At 44.8% G+C, this 19,596-nt stretch overlaps 1 protein-coding gene across 1 annotated transcript; it reads left to right on the forward strand.

Moving 5' to 3' along the window:
- The first annotated feature begins 102 nt into the window (after nt 1–102).
- Nucleotides 103–8,279, forward strand: LOC119284996 (wall-associated receptor kinase-like 14). The gene is made up of 3 exons (XM_037564187.1): nt 103–1,238; nt 3,191–3,271; nt 6,746–8,279. The coding sequence occupies exons 1-3, from the start codon at nt 485–487 to the stop codon at nt 8,041–8,043; spliced, it is 2,133 nt and encodes a 710-aa protein (XP_037420084.1). The 5' UTR covers nt 103–484; the 3' UTR covers nt 8,044–8,279.
- Nucleotides 8,280–19,596: the final 11,317 nt, after the last annotated feature.

A 19,596-nucleotide genomic window follows, 5' to 3' on the forward strand; every position in this document is an offset into this window, starting at 1 on the left:
CGGCGGGCGGACGACGACGACGACGTACGACCCCGCATTCCCATGACGGCGAGGAGGCGAGACGGGAGGATGGACTGCTGGAGTGATTACTTGGATTCTCTCTCTGGGCCTAGCTAGAGTAGACGGGATAGTGATGAGCTGCGTGCCAGTGTGTTTGTGTGTGCAGTGCGGGATGGGGCAGCACAGCAGGAGCAGTAGGAGTAGGTTGGTCGTTGGTCTCGGCTTTCAATGCGGAAAATTCCACTGCAATGAACCAGCAAAAATGACAGCCGACGCGGCGCGGACGCAAGCGCGCGCACCACCACAGACACCATCAAGCCATTGCGCTGCCGCGCGCGCCTTCCTTTCCTTTCCTTCCCTGCGCCGCAGCTAGCAGCAGCAGCAAGCTCGCCTGACTAGCTATAGGAGCAAACAAATCTAAGATGAGAGGGACGCCGTGCTCGGAGCTCGGGAGTAGGATAAGCTAAGGTAGCTAGCTACGGAGATGCGGTGCCCGGCGCTGCTGCTGCTGCCGCTGCTGGCGGCCGTGCTGCTCCACGCGCCGGCCGCGGCCGGCGGAGGCAACGGGAGCTGCGTGCGGAGCTGCGGCCGCATGACGCTGCCGTACCCGTTCGGCTTCTCCAGCGGCTGCACCGTACGCCTCGGCTGCCACGTCGGGGCCGACGGCGTCGGCGCCGCGTGGCTCGGCGGCGCGCCGGAGCTGGGCCTGCTCGTGCGCAACGTCACGCCGCGCGCGCTCACCCTCAACCTGCAGCCCGACTGCGATCGCTCGTTCAATGCGTCCGTCGCGGCGCTCTTCTCGGACAGCTACGCGCCCTCCTCCCGGAACGGGCTCGTCGTCAGAAACTGCAGCAGCTCCGAGGCTGACCGCATCAGAAACTGCAGCAGCGACTACATCAACCGAACCACGTCCCACTGCACCGCCAACGAGCCCATCCGCTGCATCCTGCCCCCTTCCAACACCACCAGCGGCCACCATTTTCTGTACAAGAGCGAGGTGCTCAGGTCCAACTGCACCGGGCTGGTGACGGCGGTGAGCTACTCGGACGCGCAGGGGCCGTCGCTGCTGCTCGAAGCGCTGGAGCTGGACTGGTGGGTGCCGGGGCGGTGCGGCTGCGCCCCCAGAGCCACCTGCACCCAGTTCAACGCGACAAAGGCGAGGCGGGAGGCGTTCCGGTGCGAGTGCCCGGAGGGGCTCCAGGGCGACGGCTTCGTCGACGGCGCCGGTTGCCGGGAAGGTCAGTGCTTCATCACACACACCACAACGAGTATTTCTTTCATCGTTTGTTTTCCTTGTCCATTTAGCGAGTCAAGTTGTGCGAGCTAGACGGACAGACTAGCCATTACTCTACGCCTTCGCTCTCGTTGACCACGCAACTAACAATCCGCGGCGTCGGCTGCGCACCTAGAATTGTGGACCATTGGCACCTTGAAGACAGACGGGCAGGAATTCAGTGGCGGAGCTTGAAGCCCAACTCTGGGCGGGCTGGGCGGGCCAAAATGGAAGAAATAGCCTATGGCTGGTGTTCTAAGGTCCAACAGTAAAAAAAAGTTGTGTACAAATTACAAAATGTTGGGCGGGCCATGGCCCATCCGGCCTGGCTGTAGCTCCGCCATTGCAGGAATTGATCATATCCCTTGGTTCTTTGGTTGTGTCACCCACATGTTCAATGGAGCCGCGAAAGGCTCTGCCCACCGACTTCTCTGACAAAAAAAAACCTCACGGATAAGGTGGCTCCACCCCCTTTCTTGGTAGCCATTTACGTTTCACACTGTCGACTAAAACGCACATTGCTGAATTCCGTCACGTTTCTCCCTCGCCCGTTAGCCGGCGACGTGTTAGGCGTCGCAAACGGCACGGGGACCTCGTGGCGTGCTGGTTCAAAAGGAGGATAACCTCCGGCCTCTGCATGGAGAGCAGCAGCGGGAATCATCACTTTTGGGTGTTTAGATGGTGCCTTTTGTTGTTGCGTCTTATTGCATTGTCAACACGTGCGGATTGCACTCGTTTCTCGGCCAGCTCTCCATGTTATTTTTAGAAAATGATCGATCGAATTGACCATCGGTCGGCCAACTCCCCAGGTTTTCCTCCACTCAAGTGCCTCCAGCACTTCATGGATGACCACATTGCGACTTTGCAGCACCAATGTTGGGAAGGCATTGTGAGTATGGGGAGTGGGTACCGGGTTGCGTGACTTAGCTCTTGGGGCTCCGGCGATCTAGGATCTAGGAAGGGTGGTGTCTCCATTGTTAATTGCGAGAGGTTAGTGAATTAGAGATTTTATTATGTTGCCTAGATATTTTTGACATGCATGCAAGCACATATGTCGTTTGTTGCATACACACCTTCATCTTGAAAAAAGGAACAAATTGTTTTGATGTTGCAAATGTGTTCCTTCGTTGTTGTATGTGTTGTTCACATATGTTGCTTAGGTTAGTCTTTTTATATATTGCGAGTATGGTAGCAAATTTTCTACGCTTTTGTTTCAACGAACGGAGATTTTTGCATACATATAACTTTTGCTATGTGGCGTGTTTGAAATGCTGCATTATCCTTGAATGAGATTTTACGAGTGTGGTGGTAAACACTGCAATGATGTTGCGTATGGGTATGATATGTATTCCTAGATTTGCCACTTAAAGTGGGATGGTGGATGAGGATATCGATCGGGTGAAATATCACCTGGTCGATGCCTGGGGTTAGCCATTCTTTTTCTTTTTAATGAAAATAATCATCTTGCATTTCATACTGTAAAAATCATGCATCACTGAATTTTCTCAGGAGGTTCTCACGTGCAATACGGAATGTGGTGGAATACATACATTGAAATTGGTCAAAAAAAATTACTTTGCAAAATACTAATCTTTGTTGACCAGCAAGTATCTATTGATAGCTGAGTTAACTTTTGATCACTGAATAAAATTGCGTGAAGTTTAACGTAATCTGATATTTGAGATCTGCCGGCGAGAGTAAATGAGTAGTTAACTAGCTTGTTAGCAGGCGCTTGGCCTTGGAATATTTTATTTTTGCATGCATGTCAATGTAATGTTATGAAAGGAGTTCTTCAAATTGCTGCTTAAATTATGTTGAAATTGCTAAATAATGTATGAAGTCAAACTCTTGATATCATTGCTACTCCCTTTTTCCCTCTTCTCGTCAATCTTACACCTGTGTGTCCAATGGTTACAGTTTCCAAGTCCAAGTGCGATCGCTCGAATTACCTATCAAGAGATTGTGGCAAGATCGTCCTCTTTGGTCTTATCATGGCAGGTAACTTGCTCATGCATCTTATAAGCTGATATAAAACTTAAGAAAGCTACATTATTTATTTTTTAGATTGCTTTTTTGGCACTGCCACTATACAATCCTCAGAAATGTCTCACCGGTTGAAAGTTTAGAACTGATCAAGGCTACAATAAGAAAGAAAAGCTCTATCGTAGCTACTAAAAAGAAAAGTTGTACAAGTGGCTACCATCGTGCAACACAAATGTCATCCACTCACATAGAATATGATTGGTTTGCTCCCAATATTTGGCTAGCCAAATGTTGGCAATACCAACGCTTGCCAACTATTGGCAATTTTCTGTGAGATGGTAAGATGACTCGGTAACCAACCAAGTAGTAGCCAATATTTGGCGTGTGCCAATTCTTGGCACCAAACCAATTATGCTTATATTGTGTGCATGTTTTCAACGGGACCTCCTATTTCGTGCACGGGTTGCTGGGTAGCGACCGAGCGCGCATCCCCCGCTACACGAGCGTGTGCTTTTGGGCCAACCCGTATGAGCGGCGGGTGATCCTGTTTTTTTATTTCTTTTTGTTATCTTCTGCCTTTTTGCTTCAATTAAATTGTCGGGGTTTAAACACTCCTGAATTTCAAATAATGGTTGGTATTAAAAAAACTTGAATATCAAAAAATGTTCCCAAGTTTTCAAAAATTGTTCTCAAATTCAAAAGGTGTTTCCAAGTTCGACAAATGTTTTTGAATTCAAAAAATGGTCTTGGAATTGAAAAAAAGTTCCCATATTCAAAAAAGGTTTATGATTTTGAAAAATGTTCAGGAATTCTAACAGATGTTCAGGATTTTGAATACATTATTGTGGATTAAGAAATGATCCAGGTTATTTTAAATGTTCAGAAAAAAATAAGAACCAAAAAATTGGAAAATGTTTGTGAATTTGAAAAAATGTTCGCGATCAAATAGATTTTTTTTACGAATTCAATTTGTTTTTGTGCTTTAAAAAATGTTCACAAAAATAGAAAAATGTTCGAAAATGAACAAGAAAAAAAATAAAAGTAAAACAGAAAATGAACATGTAAAAAGAAAAAAATAAACGCTAAAACGTAAACGAAAAAGAAAGGAAAATAAAAAAGCCTAAAAAGAAAGAAAAACCGGCCTGGGAAGGTTTTAAAACCTTGAACCTTACCCAAAATGGCCCCCCTCTAGCAGACGGCGACCTTGGGCCGGCCCAGGTTTCAGACGGCATTCCCCTATTTTTTTCGTTTCTTTTCGTTTTCTGTTTTTTTTTTTGCTTCTTTAGGAAAGTTCAGGATTTGAAAAAAAACTTTAGAATTTCAAAAAATGCCACGAATACAAAAAAATGTGCTTTAATTCAGAAAAAATTCATAATTTCTGAAACAATGAACATTTTTTTAAATTTCGATGGACATTTTTTGTAATTTGATAAACAAATTTATTTTTGGATGCCCATTTTTTATTTTTATGTACACAATTTGAATTTTGGATGAACATTTTTAGAATTTGTTTTATATTTGATGATAAAATTTTAAATTCAATGAATTATTTTTCGAAATTGATGAGCACATTTTATTTTTAGTGAATTTGTGGTGAAATTAAGGTACACATTTTGAATTTGACCTACATTTTTTAGTATGATGAATTTTGTTAGAAAATTCATCATCATTTTTTGAACTTGATGAACATTTTTTGAATTTGATGAACAAAAGTTGAATTTGAAAAACTATTTGATTTTTAAAATAGATTTGAAAAGGATGTTCCCAAATTTCAGAAAATGTTTGTGAATATGGAACGAAAAGAACAACAAGAAGGACAAACGAAAATTTAAAATCGTACAGATATCTCAAAAGAAAAGGAAAATTCGCACGGAAGCAGTTCGATCATGGGAAGAATTTGTTCTTATGTCTCATGAAATTTCATAATATTCCAACATTCACTCTAATATAATTTGCATTTTTTGTCCGTACAAGGTCTCTGTAACTTTTCTGCAGAACTGCAGCCCTTTCGGTTTTGATGAACATTTTGAAAATATAAAAATTAAAGAGATGATGAACATTTTGAAAATATAAAAATTAAAGAAATGATGAACATTTTGTTCATTTTGAAATAAATGAACGAATTTTGAATTTGACCTGCATTTTTTGATATGATGAGCAATTTTAAAAAATTCGTCATTATTTTTTGAACTTGATGAACATTTTTTGATTTTGATGAACAAATTTTAAATTTGAACACTATTCTACTTTTTTTAAATAGAGTTGAAAAAGATGCTCCCAGATTTCAGAAAATGATTGTGGATAAGGAATGAAAAAAAACAAAAATAAAGCAAAACGAAAATTTAAAGTAGATTTTTTTGGAGAAAGAGATAAACCCGCTGTTGCGAGTACATGTTAGGCTGAAGAAAGGACCATCTTTCCATTTATGTGGGCTCATTTGTCTCTCCGTCCTGTAAATGATATTATGGGCCACCATGCATGTGTACTGTTTAATATGACTTCTGAAGCTGGGCTGTATTTTATATTCTACTCCATATGTAAAGAAATATAAGAGTGTTTAGATCACAAAATAGCAAGGTTGGGCTGTTCGTTCATTGATGGGCTTTTAACATAACCCAGTATCGCTTGGTTATTTAAAATGTAAAAATACTCTTTTGAGAATAAAATAGGTCCGCTCTGGAAGTTGCTAAAAAAATAGAGCAATGCTACACATACGTAATGTTACGTACAGATCTTACGTAAAAGACGATGTGGAGGTTGTTAATTGTGCCAGGATTAGCAGCTGGGGCCTATCCCGGTTAAAATCAGGGGGAAGGAGAGAATTTTATGGAAGTTTAAGTGAGCCTACGTAGCAATTTTTGTAGATGTAGGATTATTGAAAACAGTTTGTCTAATTCACATTTAGGCCTCCTTTGGTTTGAAGGAATTTCATAGAAATTCTAGAGGATAGGATTCTTATAGGATATTTTTTCCTTTGGAGCCCTTTAGTTCATAGGAATGGATTCCTATTCCTACATAGGAATGGTTCCTATCCTCCACATTTCATAGAAAAATAAAAATGAGCCTAGACTCAATGAAAAAATTTCTTTGATGTCAACCAAATGACATCTCATTTCCTATTCCTACTCATAGGATTTGAGATACATGCCATCTCATTTCCTACAAAGTTTCTATTCCTATGATAATTCTATCCTATGAACCAAAAGAAACCTTAGAACATAGCAACAAGGAACAAAAAAACTGCGACAAAAAAAAAATAGACCACATACATAGCGGACATCAGGTTAGATATGAGTGACATATGTCACATCTAAAATGTGTCCTAGACAGACCCTATTGAAAAAAATACTCTCCGGAAATCCTACAGACATCTCAAAAGAAAACGAAAGTTCATACAGAAGCAGTTCGATCATTGGAAGGATTCGTTCTTATGTAACTTTTCTGCAAAAGCCTTATCGGTTTTTGATGACATTTCTACACGCACTGCAGGAATAATTTTTGGAGCCATGGTGACGGGCATCGGCTGCGTGGTGTGCCACGTGCTGAAGCGCCGTTCCGCGTCCATCCGGTCGCAGCAGAGCACGAAGCGGCTCCTGTCGGAGGCGGACTGCACGGTGCCGCTCTACTCGTACCGCGAGATCGAGCGCGCCACCAGCGGCTTCTCCGAGGACCACCGGCTCGGCACGGGCGCCTACGGCACGGTCTACGCCGGCCGCCTCAGCGACAACCGCCTGGTCGCCGTGAAGCGGATCAAGCACCGCGACAACGCCGACGGCGGCCTGGACTCCGTCATGAACGAGGTGAAGCTGGTGTCCTCGGTGAGCCACCGCCACCTGGTCCGCCTCCTGGGGTGCTGCATCGAGCAGGGCCAGCAGATCCTGGTCTACGAGTTCATGCCCAACGGCACGCTGGCGCAGCACCTGCAGCGGGAGCGCGGCCGGCCCGCCGTGCCCTGGACGGTGCGCCTCCGCGTGGCCGCCGAGACCGCCAAGGCCATCGCCTACCTGCACTCGGAGGTGCACCCGCCCATCTACCACCGCGACATCAAATCCAGCAACATCCTCCTGGACCACGAGTACAACTCCAAGGTGGCCGACTTCGGGCTGTCCCGGATGGGCATGACCTCCGTCGACTCGTCGCACATCTCCACGGCGCCGCAGGGCACCCCGGGGTACGTGGACCCGCAGTACCACCAGAACTTCCACCTCTCGGACAAGAGCGACGTGTACAGCTTCGGCGTGGTGCTGGTGGAGATCATCACGGCCATGAAGGCCGTCGACTTCAGCCGGGGCCCCAGCGAGGTCAACCTGGCGCAGCTCGCCGTGGAGAGGATCGGCAGGGGCTGCGTGGACGACATCGTCGACCCCTTCCTGGACCCGCACCGGGACGCGTGGACGCTCACGTCCATCCACAAGGTGGCGGAGCTGGCCTTCAGGTGCCTCGCGTTCCACAGCGAGATCAGGCCGTCCATGGCCGAGGTCGCCGACGAGCTGGAGCAGATACAGGTCAGCGGGTGGGCGCCGTCGGCGGACGACGCCGCGTTCATGTCGACCACGTCGTCGCTCTGCTCGTCGGCGCCGTCGCGCGGCACGGACAAGTCGCTGGGGCCGGACAAAGGCAGGGGCGAGGCGTTGCCGACGTCTGCCCCGGCGACGGCGGTGGCTGAGCGGGAGACGGAGAAGGGCGCGGCGGGGTCCTCCCCTGTGTCCGTCCAGGAGAGGTGGTTCAGCGACAGGAGCTCCCCTTCCTCCAATAGCCTGCTCGGGAATAGCAGCTCGCTTCACTGAACTGAAACACGCCGCCATTAGTCCTGACATCCATTCCGTCGTTGTTTAGTTTAGCTGTAAAATTTAGAGATGTACGATTTCTTCTAGTATAGCTACCAAAGAAAAGAAAACGTACGATTTCTGGGTCTCTTCTTGTGCCGCTCATTTCCTTTTCCGTTGGTTCCAGGCAATCTGTAAATGAAACTTTTTACCTAGTCTACTCAGACGTCAGGTTGAAGAGCCATTGATTCGACCAAGTCGACGTGCAGACGGAGAGATGATTGTCTAGAACGGAACTCGCTGACCAGTTGGGTGGAGCTGGCGGAAATCCGGTAAAACCCCCGGTAGAATTTGGTCCTTGGCTTACATTTCGTGGTCCAGATAAAAGTACGACGGGGTCAATTCTCGGCCAGGTGAAAAGTACGTGCCGGCCACGCTTGTGCACATTATACCCATACAATCGAAATCATTTTCCCTGCAGGCCCATGCTAGCTTCAAGTGTGGAAAATATGTTCTCTGGTGAAACAAACAAAACTGACGGTCCCGAGAACCTGCTAGCTAGGCTGCCCCGTCCCGTGCAAGTGGGGAAAATATCTTCTCTGGTGAAACAAACAAAACTAACGGTCCCGAGAAGGTCGTACGTGCTGACGGGCAAACCATGAAGCGGGAAAACCCTATACGACGCGCGCTGAGTCAAACGGCTGAGGCTTCGCACAGAGAGCTAACAACTACTCCCTTCATTCCAAAATAGTTGACTCAATTTTATACTAACTTTAATGCAAAGTTAGTATAAAGTTGGGTCATCGATTTTGAAACGGAGGGAGTAGTGAATAACGTGGACAGGCCCAGTTACGAGATAAAACGCACTACAGTTTCCGCTTTTGGGAACCTCCTAGAAGTTTCCTGATCGGTTTGGGAAGCTTCTAGAAGGTTTCTGAAGCAGTTTTTATTGGTTTTCACTTTTTTATTTGCAGTTTTTTCTTAAACTGTTTTTCTCATTTTCTTTTTTCCATTACATATTTTTTCATTTTTCATATTTTGTATTTCTCTTTCTTTTCTCTTTTTTTATTTATTTTATAATTCCTTTTTATACTAGTTTTTTTGTTCCTATTTTTCTCTTTCAGAATTTCAAATTTGATTGAAATTTCAAAAAAATGTTCGGAAGTTCAAAACATGTTCCTGTTTTTTAATTACTATTCAGAAGGTCAAAAATTATTAGGGATTTCTAAAAAATGTGCGCATATTTGAAAACATGTTCATGTTTCAAAAAAAATCACAAATTCAAAAAGTGTTTTTGATATTTAAAAACTATGTTCATAAGTTCAAAAAATGTTCCTATTTTCAAATTTTGTTCACAAATTCAATAAATGTTCGTAAGGGTCACATTTTTAAATTTTGTTCAGAGTTTCAGATTTTGTTAACGGATGCAAAAAAATTCCCTTTTGTTCAAAATGTTCATGTTTTAAAAAAATGTTCCTTTTTGTCAACATTTTAACAGAAATTAAAGAAAGTTCCTGGCTTGAAATTTGTCCGTGTTTGTGAAAAAAATGGGAACTGGAAAATTGTTCCTGTTTTTCAAAATTTGTTCACAAATTCATACTTTCTTCCCTATTTGAATTTTGGTAACAAATCAAAAAATTGAGCAATTTCTCCAATACTAGTTCATATTTTTCAAAAAAAATCAAAATTTTATTAAAAACTATTCTTTATTTTCTTTAAAAGTTTTTAAAAAAGGATTCTTCGATGTGGGTAGTTCTAAAAGATTTCACGCTGCAAATACAACACTCACTGATCTGCTCTACTGGTTACGCACCTGTCCATACAATCACCAATTTCTAAGAAATCAAGCCTCCTCGTCTGCGTGCCACGTGCCAATGGTCCCACCCAGGCTGGTGCGTCTCGGTCAACTACTCAGCCTCACATCCCGCATCCACGCATCCCACGAACTTCTCCATTTCTTCCCATTCTCCCACACATTGAGCCTGATGAACCTCGCCGGAAATTCTTTCTCCGCCGTATCCCGCAAGAGGCCCTGGAGACTCACAGAAGTGCCTCTCCAATTGCAGCCACCGTGCCGCTGACACTCGCCGCAGGCCTCCATCTCCGCTTGACAACCCAATCTCACAGCAGACCTCCACCAGACGACCTGCGCCGACGCAACAGCGCCGCTGCTGCAACACAACACCGTCGTTCATGGCAGCTGTCGGTGTCAAAACCGGCGGATCTCGGGTAGGGGGCCCCGAACTATGCGTCTAAGGATTGATGATAACAGGAGACAGGGGACACGATGTTTACCCAGGTTCGGGCCCTCTTGATGGAGGTAATACCCTACATCCTGCTTGATTGATATTGATGAATATGAGTGTTACAAGAGTTGATCTACCTCAAGATCGTATGTTGTGGTCTAAACCCTACAACTATGATGAGTAATGTCCTAATCATCTATTGACTAGTCTGGCCTCGGCTTATATAACATACCAGAGGCCTAGGATAACAAGAGTCCTAGTCGAATACGTCGGTGAAGAGGAGTCCTTGTCTTCATCACCAAGTCTTGTGGAATCTTCCTCGTATATGTCTTCGGCTGTCCGAACTGGCCCATGAGTAAACGACCATGGGGGTCCTCGGCCCAATCCAACTGACTGGGAGACGATGTGGTGAGTACCCCCTAGTCTAGGACACCGTCAGTAGCCCCCTGAACCGGTCTTCAAGTTGGGGACGCTCCTCGGTTCTTCCGAACTATTCTTCGTCTTCGGTCGTCGGTCTTGAAAACTGGTTCAACAAATCTTCACATCTTCTATCTTGAGGATTGCCGAGCTAAATCTGAAGATCTAACACGTCGGGTATCCGAGGAGCCCTTTAATTCTTCGGCCTTTATCAATGCCTTGTTATTTTTATGCCACACCTCCGGTTTGAAGTTGTTTCCGGGCGGCAGTGTCCTCTTGCGTCCGAGCTCCAACGCCGGAGTATATTCGAGGTATCTTTTGCAGACGAGCACCAACGCCGGACCGCTTCCGAGCTCCAACGCCGGAATGTATCTGAGCTCCAACGCCGGACTATGTCCAAGCTCCAACGCCGGACTATATCCAAGGTATCATAGATCACCTTGGTTCAAAAAAGTTAAAAGAGTTTAGCCAAGCTTAATGCCGGGAATGCCCTCTATGGAGCCAGCCACTGGCGCCCGAGCTTTATGCCGGATTGCTTCCGAGGTGGTACACCACCCCGACTATGGGCCGATTTTTTGTTAATATTTTTGATTGGTGCAATTTATTCTCTGCCGAGATATATAGCCAGTAGCCCTCAAGGTGTGTATCGGTCTAAAACCCGAGATGCACCTAAAGGATGACATGAGACTGCTGATCCCAGTAACCACTGAGACTCAGGTTGATTTGCAAAATCGGTCTGAGGATCAACTCCTAGCTCGGCAGAATACTTCGGGACACAAAAAGCGATGTGCAGAGTCCTCGAGACTCAGGTTGGGTGCGGCCGACCAACCTGAGGATCATAATCTCCTCGAAAACTATTTTGCACTTAAATTTTCTGCACTGGATTGCCAATGCAGTAGCCCCCAAGACACTGGTCGGGTGGCAACACCAGATCAGGGGATCGATACGCCCCTTTAATATTAGTAAATGATAAGCCCGAAGCCAAGTAGCCCATGAGCCTTAATGCGGGCACGGGTGGCCGAATTAAGGATCGATATCCAGAGTAAAATCACAAATTATGTGTAATGATTCTATGTATCCAAGTACTTTACATCATTAATGCTCGGATCCGCATTGTACAAAACTTTGTTGACCGATCATCGGCTTCCACCTCCTCGGCCAGGAGCCGAGGAGTGTTTGTCCTACTTTATAAAGCCTTTATGAGGGCAAAGATTTAGACAAACAAGGCAATATGGCCATACGGTTTTATAAACAAAGGTATGCAGAGAGATATGTTATATCTTTGTTTAACATAAGAAATGTTTTCCAAAGAAAATAGTCCCGCTATCGGTTCCTTTCTTTGGTTTGTCATGCTAAGCATGATCTTGAAACCTCAGCTCTAATGTAAGAGCAAAATATTGAGGATTTGGTTTGGGAGGCCACTTACTAGGCCCCGGTAGTATTCGGCGACAGTCGAGGTCGAGCCGTAAACACTTCGGCCAATGTTATGAATGGCCCATCATTTAGCACAGTCATCGGATCGCTGACCAGTTTACACTTATTGTGATAGTTAGTTTTCGACTTTCTCCACTGAGGTGCTTAACCATGTGAGCTGGAAGCACAATCGCAGTGGTTCTCCCTTTGCACACCTAGCCAAACAAAGCGTAACGTAGGAGGCAAGCACAGGAGCCGGGCAACCCAACTATTGATCGAAGACACAATTCAAAACCGATGCATATATAGCAATATCCGAGAATGTTTTTGTTGGGGATCGTAGCAGAAATTTAAAATTTTCTACGCATCATCAAGATCAATCTATGGAGTAATCTAGCAACGAGGGGAAGGGGAGTGCATCTACATACCCTTGTAGATCGCTAAGCGGAAGCATTGCAAGAACGCGGATGAGGTAGTTGTACTCGTGGTGATTCAGATCGCGGTCGATTCCGTTCTAAGCGCCGAACAATGGCGCCTCCATGTTCAACACACGTGCAGCCGGTGATGTCTCCCATGCCTTGATCCAGCAAGGAGAGAGGGAGAGGTTGGGGAAGACTCCGTCCAGCAGCAGCACGACGGCGTGGTGGTGGTGGAGGAGCGCGGTACTCCAGCAGGGCTTCGCCAAGCACTACGAGAGACGAGGAGGGAGAGAGGTAGGGTTGCGCCTTGGGAGAGAGAGACTCATGTGTTGGGCAGCCCCAAAACCTCCACTATATATAGGGGCAAGGGGGAGGGGAGGCGCCCTAGGGTTTCCCCTAGGGGAGGCGGCGGTCAGGGCAGATGGGATCTCCCCTTTGGGTGACTTGGCTCCCAAGCCAGGAGGTGGGAACCCTAGATGGGGCGCCCCAAACCCCCTGGTCACGTGGGAATAGGTGAGGGGGGCGCACAGCCCCTTAGTGGGCTTGTTTTCCCCCTTCCCTTGGCCCATGAAGCCCCCCAACACTTGTCGGGGCTCCCGAAATACCTTTCGGTCATGCTGGTCATCACCCGGTACCTCCGGAACACTTCCAGACTCCAAAACCCTTTGTCCAATATATCAATCTTCACCTACGAACCATTCCGGAAATCCTCGTGACGTCCGGGATCTCATCCGGGACTCCGAACAACATTCGGTAACCGTGTACATACTTTCCCTATAACCCTAGCGTCATCGAACCTTAAGTGTGTAGACCCTACGTGCTCGGGAATCATGCAGACATGACCGAGACATCTCTCTGGTCAATAACCAATAGCGGGATCTGGATACCCATGTTGGCTCCCACATGTTCCACGATGATCTCATCGGATGAACCACAATATCAAGGATTCAGTCAATCCTGTATACAATTCCCTTTGTCTACCGGTATAGTACTTGCTCGAGATTCGATCGTCAGTATCCCGATACCTTGTTCAATCTCGTTGCCGGCAAGTCTCTTTACTCATTTCGTAACACATCATCCCGTGATCAACTCCTTTGGTGACATTGTGCACATTATGATGATGTCCTACCGAGTGGGCCTAGAGATACCTCTCCGTTTACACGGAGTGACAAATCCCAGTCTCGATTCATGCCAACCCAACAGACACTTTCGGAGATACCCGTAGTGCACCTTTATAGCCACCCAGTTACGTTGTGACGTTTGGTACACCCAAAGCATTCCTATGGTATCCGGGAGTTGCACAATCTCATGGTCTAAGGAAATGATACTTGACATTAGAAAAGCTTTAGCAGACGAACTGTACGATCTTGTGCTAGGCTTAGGATTGGGTCTTGTCCATCACATCATTCTCCTAATGATGTGATCCCGTTATCAACGATATCTAATGTCCATGGTCAGGAAACCGTAACCATCTATTGACCAATGAACTAGTCAACTAGAGGCTCACTAGGGACATGGTGCTGTCTGTGTATCCACACATGTATCTGAGTTTCCTATCAATACAATTATAGCATGGATAATAAACGATTATCATGAATAAGGAAATATAATAATAACCAATTTATTATTGCCTCTAGGGCATATTTCCAACAGTCTCCCACTTGCACTAGAGTCAATAATCTAGTTCACATCGCTATGTGATTAACACTCATAGGTCACATCGCCATGTGACTAACACCCAAGAGTTTACTAGAGTCAATAATCCAGTTCACATCATTATGTGATTAACACTCAATGAGTTCTGGGTTTGATCATGTTATGCTTGTGAAAGAGGTTATAGTCAACGGGTCTGCAACAATCAGATCCGCATGTACTTCGCAAAACTTCATGTCATATCGTAGATGCTGCTACCACGTTCCACTTGGAGCTATTCCAAATGGTTGCTCCATTACACATATCTGTTTTTTCTACTCATAGTCATCTGGATAGGTGTTAAAGCTTGCATCAACGTAACTCTTAACGTCGAACTCTTTATCACCTCCATAACCTAGAAATATTTCCTTATTCCTCTAAGGATAATTTTGACCACTGTCCAGTGATCCACTCCTGGCATGGTACTCAGCATGGCATACTGTATAGAGCCTATGACAAAAGCATAGGGGACGACCTTCGTCCTTCCTCTTTCTTCTGCCGTGGTCAAGCTTTGAGTCCTACTCAACTTCACACCTTACAACTCAGATAAGAATCCCTTCTTTGACTGATCTATTTTGAACTCCTTCAAGATCATGTCAAGGTGTGCGTTCTTTGAAAGTATCATCGAGCGTCTTGATCTCTATAGATCTTGATGCCCAATATGTAAGCAGCTTTATCCAGGTCTTCCTTTGAAAATCACTCTTCAAACAACCGTTTATCCTTTCCAGAAATTCCACATTATTTCGGATCAACAATATGTCATCCACGTATACTTATCAGAAATGTTGTAGTGCTCCCACTCACTTTCTTGTAAATAAAAGTTTCTAGCAAACATTGTATAAACCTAAAAACTTCGATCACTCCATCAAAGCATATATTCCGACTCCGAGATGCTTGCTCTAGTCCATAGATGGATCGCTGGAGCTAGCATACCTTTTGCATCCTTAGGATCGGCAAAACCTTCTGGTTGTATCACATTCAACCTTTCCTCACGAAAGCTGGTAAGGAAACCTCATTTTGACATCCATTTGCCACATCAAAAAATGCAGGTAATGCTAACATGATTCCGACGGACTTAAGCATCGCTACAGGTGAGAAAATCTCATCGTAGTCAACTCCTTGAACTTGTGAAAAGACTCTTTGCCACAAGTCGAGCTTCATAGATGGTAACATTACCGTCCACGTCCGTCTTCTTCTTAAAGATCCATTTATCTTAATGGCTTGCCGATCATCGGGCAAGTCCGCCAAAGTCCATACTTTGTTCTGATACATGGATCCTATCTCGGATTTCATGGCTTCTAACCATTTGTCAGAATACAGGCCCACCATCGCTTCTCCATAGCTCGTAGGTTCATTGTTGTCTAACAACATGATATCTAAGACAGGATTACCGTACCACTCAGGAGTAGTACATATCCCTGTCGACCTACGAGGTTCGATAGCAACTTGATCCAAAGCTTCATGATCACTATCACTAACTTCCTCTTCCACAGACGTAGGCGCCACAGAAACATCTTTCTGTGTTGCACCACTTTCCGGTTTAAGTAGAGGTTCAACAACCTCATCAAGTTCTATCTTCCTCCCACTCAATTCTTTCAAGAGAAACTCCTTCTCGAGAAAGGACCCGTTCTTAGTGACAAGCAATTTGCCCTCAGATCTGAGATAGAAGGTATACCCAACTGTCACCTTTGGGTATCCTATGAAGATGTGTTTATCTGCTTTGGGTTCGAGCTTCTTCGGCTGAAGCCTTAAGCATCGCAGCCCCAAACATTAAGAAACGACAACTTTGGTTTCTTGCAAAACCAATGTTCATACAACGTCGTCTCAACGGACTTAGATGGTGCCCTATCTAAAGTGAATGCAGCTGTCTCTAAAGCACAACCTCAAAATGATAGTGGTAGATCGGTAAGAGACATCATAGATCGCACCATATCTCATAAGGTTCGATTACGATGTCCGGACACACCATTATGTTGTGGTGTTCCAAGTGGTGTCAACTGTGAAACAATTTCACAATGTGTTAAGTGATTGCCAAACTCATAACTCAGAAATTCTCCGTTGATCAGATCGTAGGAATTTGATCTTCTTGTTATGATGGTTCTTAACTTCACTCTGAAATTGCTTGAACTTTTCCAAACGTTTCAGACTTGTGCTTCATTAAGTAAATATACCCATATCTACTCAAATCGTCAGTGAAGATGAGAAAATAGCGATATCCATTGCACGCCTCAATTCTCATTGGATCACACGCATCGGCATGTACGATTTCCAACAAGTCACTTGCCCATTTCATTGTACCTGAAAACGGGGTCTTAGTCATCCTGCCCTAGAGGCATGGCTTCGCATGCGTCAAGCGATTCAAAATCAAGTGACTCCAAACATCCATCGGCATGGAGTTTCTTCATGCATCTCACGCCAATATGACTTAAGCGGCAGTGCCACAAGAAAGTGGTACTATCATTATTAACTCTACATCTTTTGGCATGAACATGTGTATTACCACGACCGAGATTCAATGAACCATTCACATAGGGTGCATGACCATGGAAGGTATTATTCATGTAAACAGAATAACAATCATTCTCTAACTTAAATGAATAACCGTATTGCAATGAACATGATCTAATCATATTCATGCTCAACGTAGACACCTGATAACATTTATCTAGGTTCAATGCTAATCCCGAAGGCAGATGGAGCGTGCGATGGTGATCTCATCAACTTTGGAAACACTTCCAACACACATCGCCACCTCGCCCTTAGCCAGTCTCCGTTTAGTCCGTAGCTATTGCTTCAAGTCACCAATGATAGCAACTGAACCGGTATCCAATACCCAGGTGCTACCAGGAGTACTAGTAAGGTACACATTAATAACACGTATATTCTTTGTTGAAGTTGCCAGCCTTCTTATCTACCATACATTTGGGGTAGTTCCGCTACCATTGACCGTTCCCCTTACAATAGAAGCACTTAGTCTCGGGTTTGGGTTCAACCTTGGGTTCCTTCACTGGAGCGGCAACTGGTTTGCCATTCATAAAGTTTCCCTTCTAGCCCTTGCCCTTCTTGAAACCAGTGGTCTTGTTAAACCATCAACACTTAATGCTCCTTCTTGATTTCTACTTTTTCCAGTCTTAACTACCGCGAACAGCTCCGGGATCATCTCAATCCCTTGCATGTCGTAGTTCATCACGAAGATCTAGTAGCTTAGTGATAGTGACTAGAGAACTCTATCAATCACTATCTTATCTGGAAGTTTAACTCCCACTTGATTCAAGTGATTGTAGCACCCAGACATTCTGAGCACATGCTCACTAGCTGAGCTATTCTCCTCCATCTTGTAGGCAAAGAACTTGTCAGAGGTCTCATACCTCTCAACACGGGCATGAGCCTGAAATCCCAATTTCAACTATTGGAACATCCCATATGTTCTATGGCGTTCAAAACGTCATTGGAATCCCGATTCTAAGTCGTAAAGTATGGTGCAGTTAACTATCAAGTAGTCATCAGGACGTATCTGTCAGATGTTCATAACATCCACAGACGACGCTGGAGGGGTTGGCACACCGAGCGATGCATCAAAGACATAAGCCTTCTGTGTAGCAGTGAGGACACTCCTCAAGGCAACGGACCTAGTCCGCATCATTGCTTACAATATGTTTCAACTTAATCTTTCTCTAGGAACGTATTGAAACAGGGAGCTACAACGTGAGCTATTGATCTACAACCCTTTTTGCAAAGACAAATTAGACTATTGTTCATGATAAATAAGTTCATTTAATCAAATTATATAATGAACTCCCACTCAGATAGACATCCCTCTAGTCATCTAAGTGATACATGATCCGAGTCAACTAGGCCATGTCCGATCATCACGTGAGACGGACTAGTCATCATCGGTGCACATCTTCATGTTGATCGTATCTTCTATACGACTCATGTTCGACCTTTCGGTCTTCCGTGTTCCGAGGTCATGTCTGTACATGCTAGGCTCGTCAAGTCAACCTAAGTGTATTGCGTGTGTAAATCTGGCTTACACCCGTTGTATGCGAACGTTAAAACCTATCACACCCGATCATCACGTGGTGCTTCGGAACAACGGACCTTAGCAACGGTGCACAGTTAGGGAAAACACAATCCTTGAAATTATTGCGAGGTATCATCTTATTTAAGCTACTGTCGTTCTTAAGCAAATAAGATGTAAAAACATGATAAACATCACATGCAATCAAAAAGTGACATGATATGGCCAATGTCATTTTGCTCCTTTTGATCTCCATCTTTGGGGCGCCATGATCATCATCGTCACCGACATGACACCATGATCTCCATCATCGTGTCTTCGTGAAGCTGTCTCGCCAACTATTACTTCTACTACTACGTCTAACGGTTAGCAATAAAGTAAAGTAATTACATGACGTTTATATTAACACGCAGGTCATAAATAAATTAAGACAACTCCTATGGCTCCTGCCGGTTGTCATACTCATCGACATGAAAGTCGTGATTCCTATTACAAGAACATGATCAATCTCATACATCACATATATCATTCATCTCATCCTTTTGGCCATATCGCATCACACGGCATATGCTGCAAAAACAAGTTAGACGTGCTCTAATTGTTGTTGCAAATTTTACGTGGCTGCTATAGGTTTCTTAGCAAGAACGTTTCTTACCCACGCCAAAACCACTACGTGATATGCCAATTTTTATTTACCCTTCATAAGGACCCTTTTCATCGAATCCGATCCGACTAAAGTGGGAGAGACAGACACCCGCTAGCCACCTTATGCAACTAGTGCATGTCAGTCGGTGGAACCTGTCTCACGTAAGAGTACGTGTAAGGTCGGTCCGGGCCGCTTCATCCCACGATGCTGCCGAATCAAGATAAGACTAGTAACGGCAAGTAAATTGACAAAGTCGACGCCCACAACAACTTGTGTTCTACTCGTGCATAGAAACTACGCATAGACCTAGCTCATGATGCCATTGTTGGGGATCGTAGCAGAAATTTAAAATTTTCTATGCATCACCAAGATCAATCTATGGAGTAATCTAGCAACGAGGGGAAGGGGAGTGCATCTACATGAAGGAAATATGCCCTAGAGGCAATAATAAAGTTATTATTTATTTCCTTATATCATGATAAATGTTTATTGTTCATGCTAGAATTGTATTAACCGGAAACATAATACATGTGTGAATACATAGACAAACAGAGTGTCACTAGTATGCCTCTACTTGACTAGCTCGTTAATCAAAGATGGTTATGTTTCCTAACCATGGACAAAGAGTTGTTATTTGATTAACGGGATCACATCATTAGTTGAATGATCTGATTGACATGACCCATTCCATTAGCTTAGCACCCGATCGTTTAGTATGTT

This window comes from Triticum dicoccoides, chromosome 4A (assembly GCF_002162155.2).
Source record: "Triticum dicoccoides isolate Atlit2015 ecotype Zavitan chromosome 4A, WEW_v2.0, whole genome shotgun sequence".
In the NCBI taxonomy this organism is placed as follows: domain Eukaryota; kingdom Viridiplantae; phylum Streptophyta; class Magnoliopsida; order Poales; family Poaceae; genus Triticum; species Triticum dicoccoides.

Coding starts and splice junctions, on each gene's coding strand:
- LOC119284996 (XM_037564187.1), top strand. CDS start 485: ATGCGGTGCCCGGCGCTGCTGCTGCTGCCGCTGCTGGCGGCCGTGCTG. Junction 1,239..3,190: donor CGGCGCCGGTTGCCGGGAAG/GTCAGTGCTTCA, acceptor CAATGGTTACAG/TTTCCAAGTCCAAGTGCGAT. Junction 3,272..6,745: donor CTTTGGTCTTATCATGGCAG/GTAACTTGCTCA, acceptor CACGCACTGCAG/GAATAATTTTTGGAGCCATG.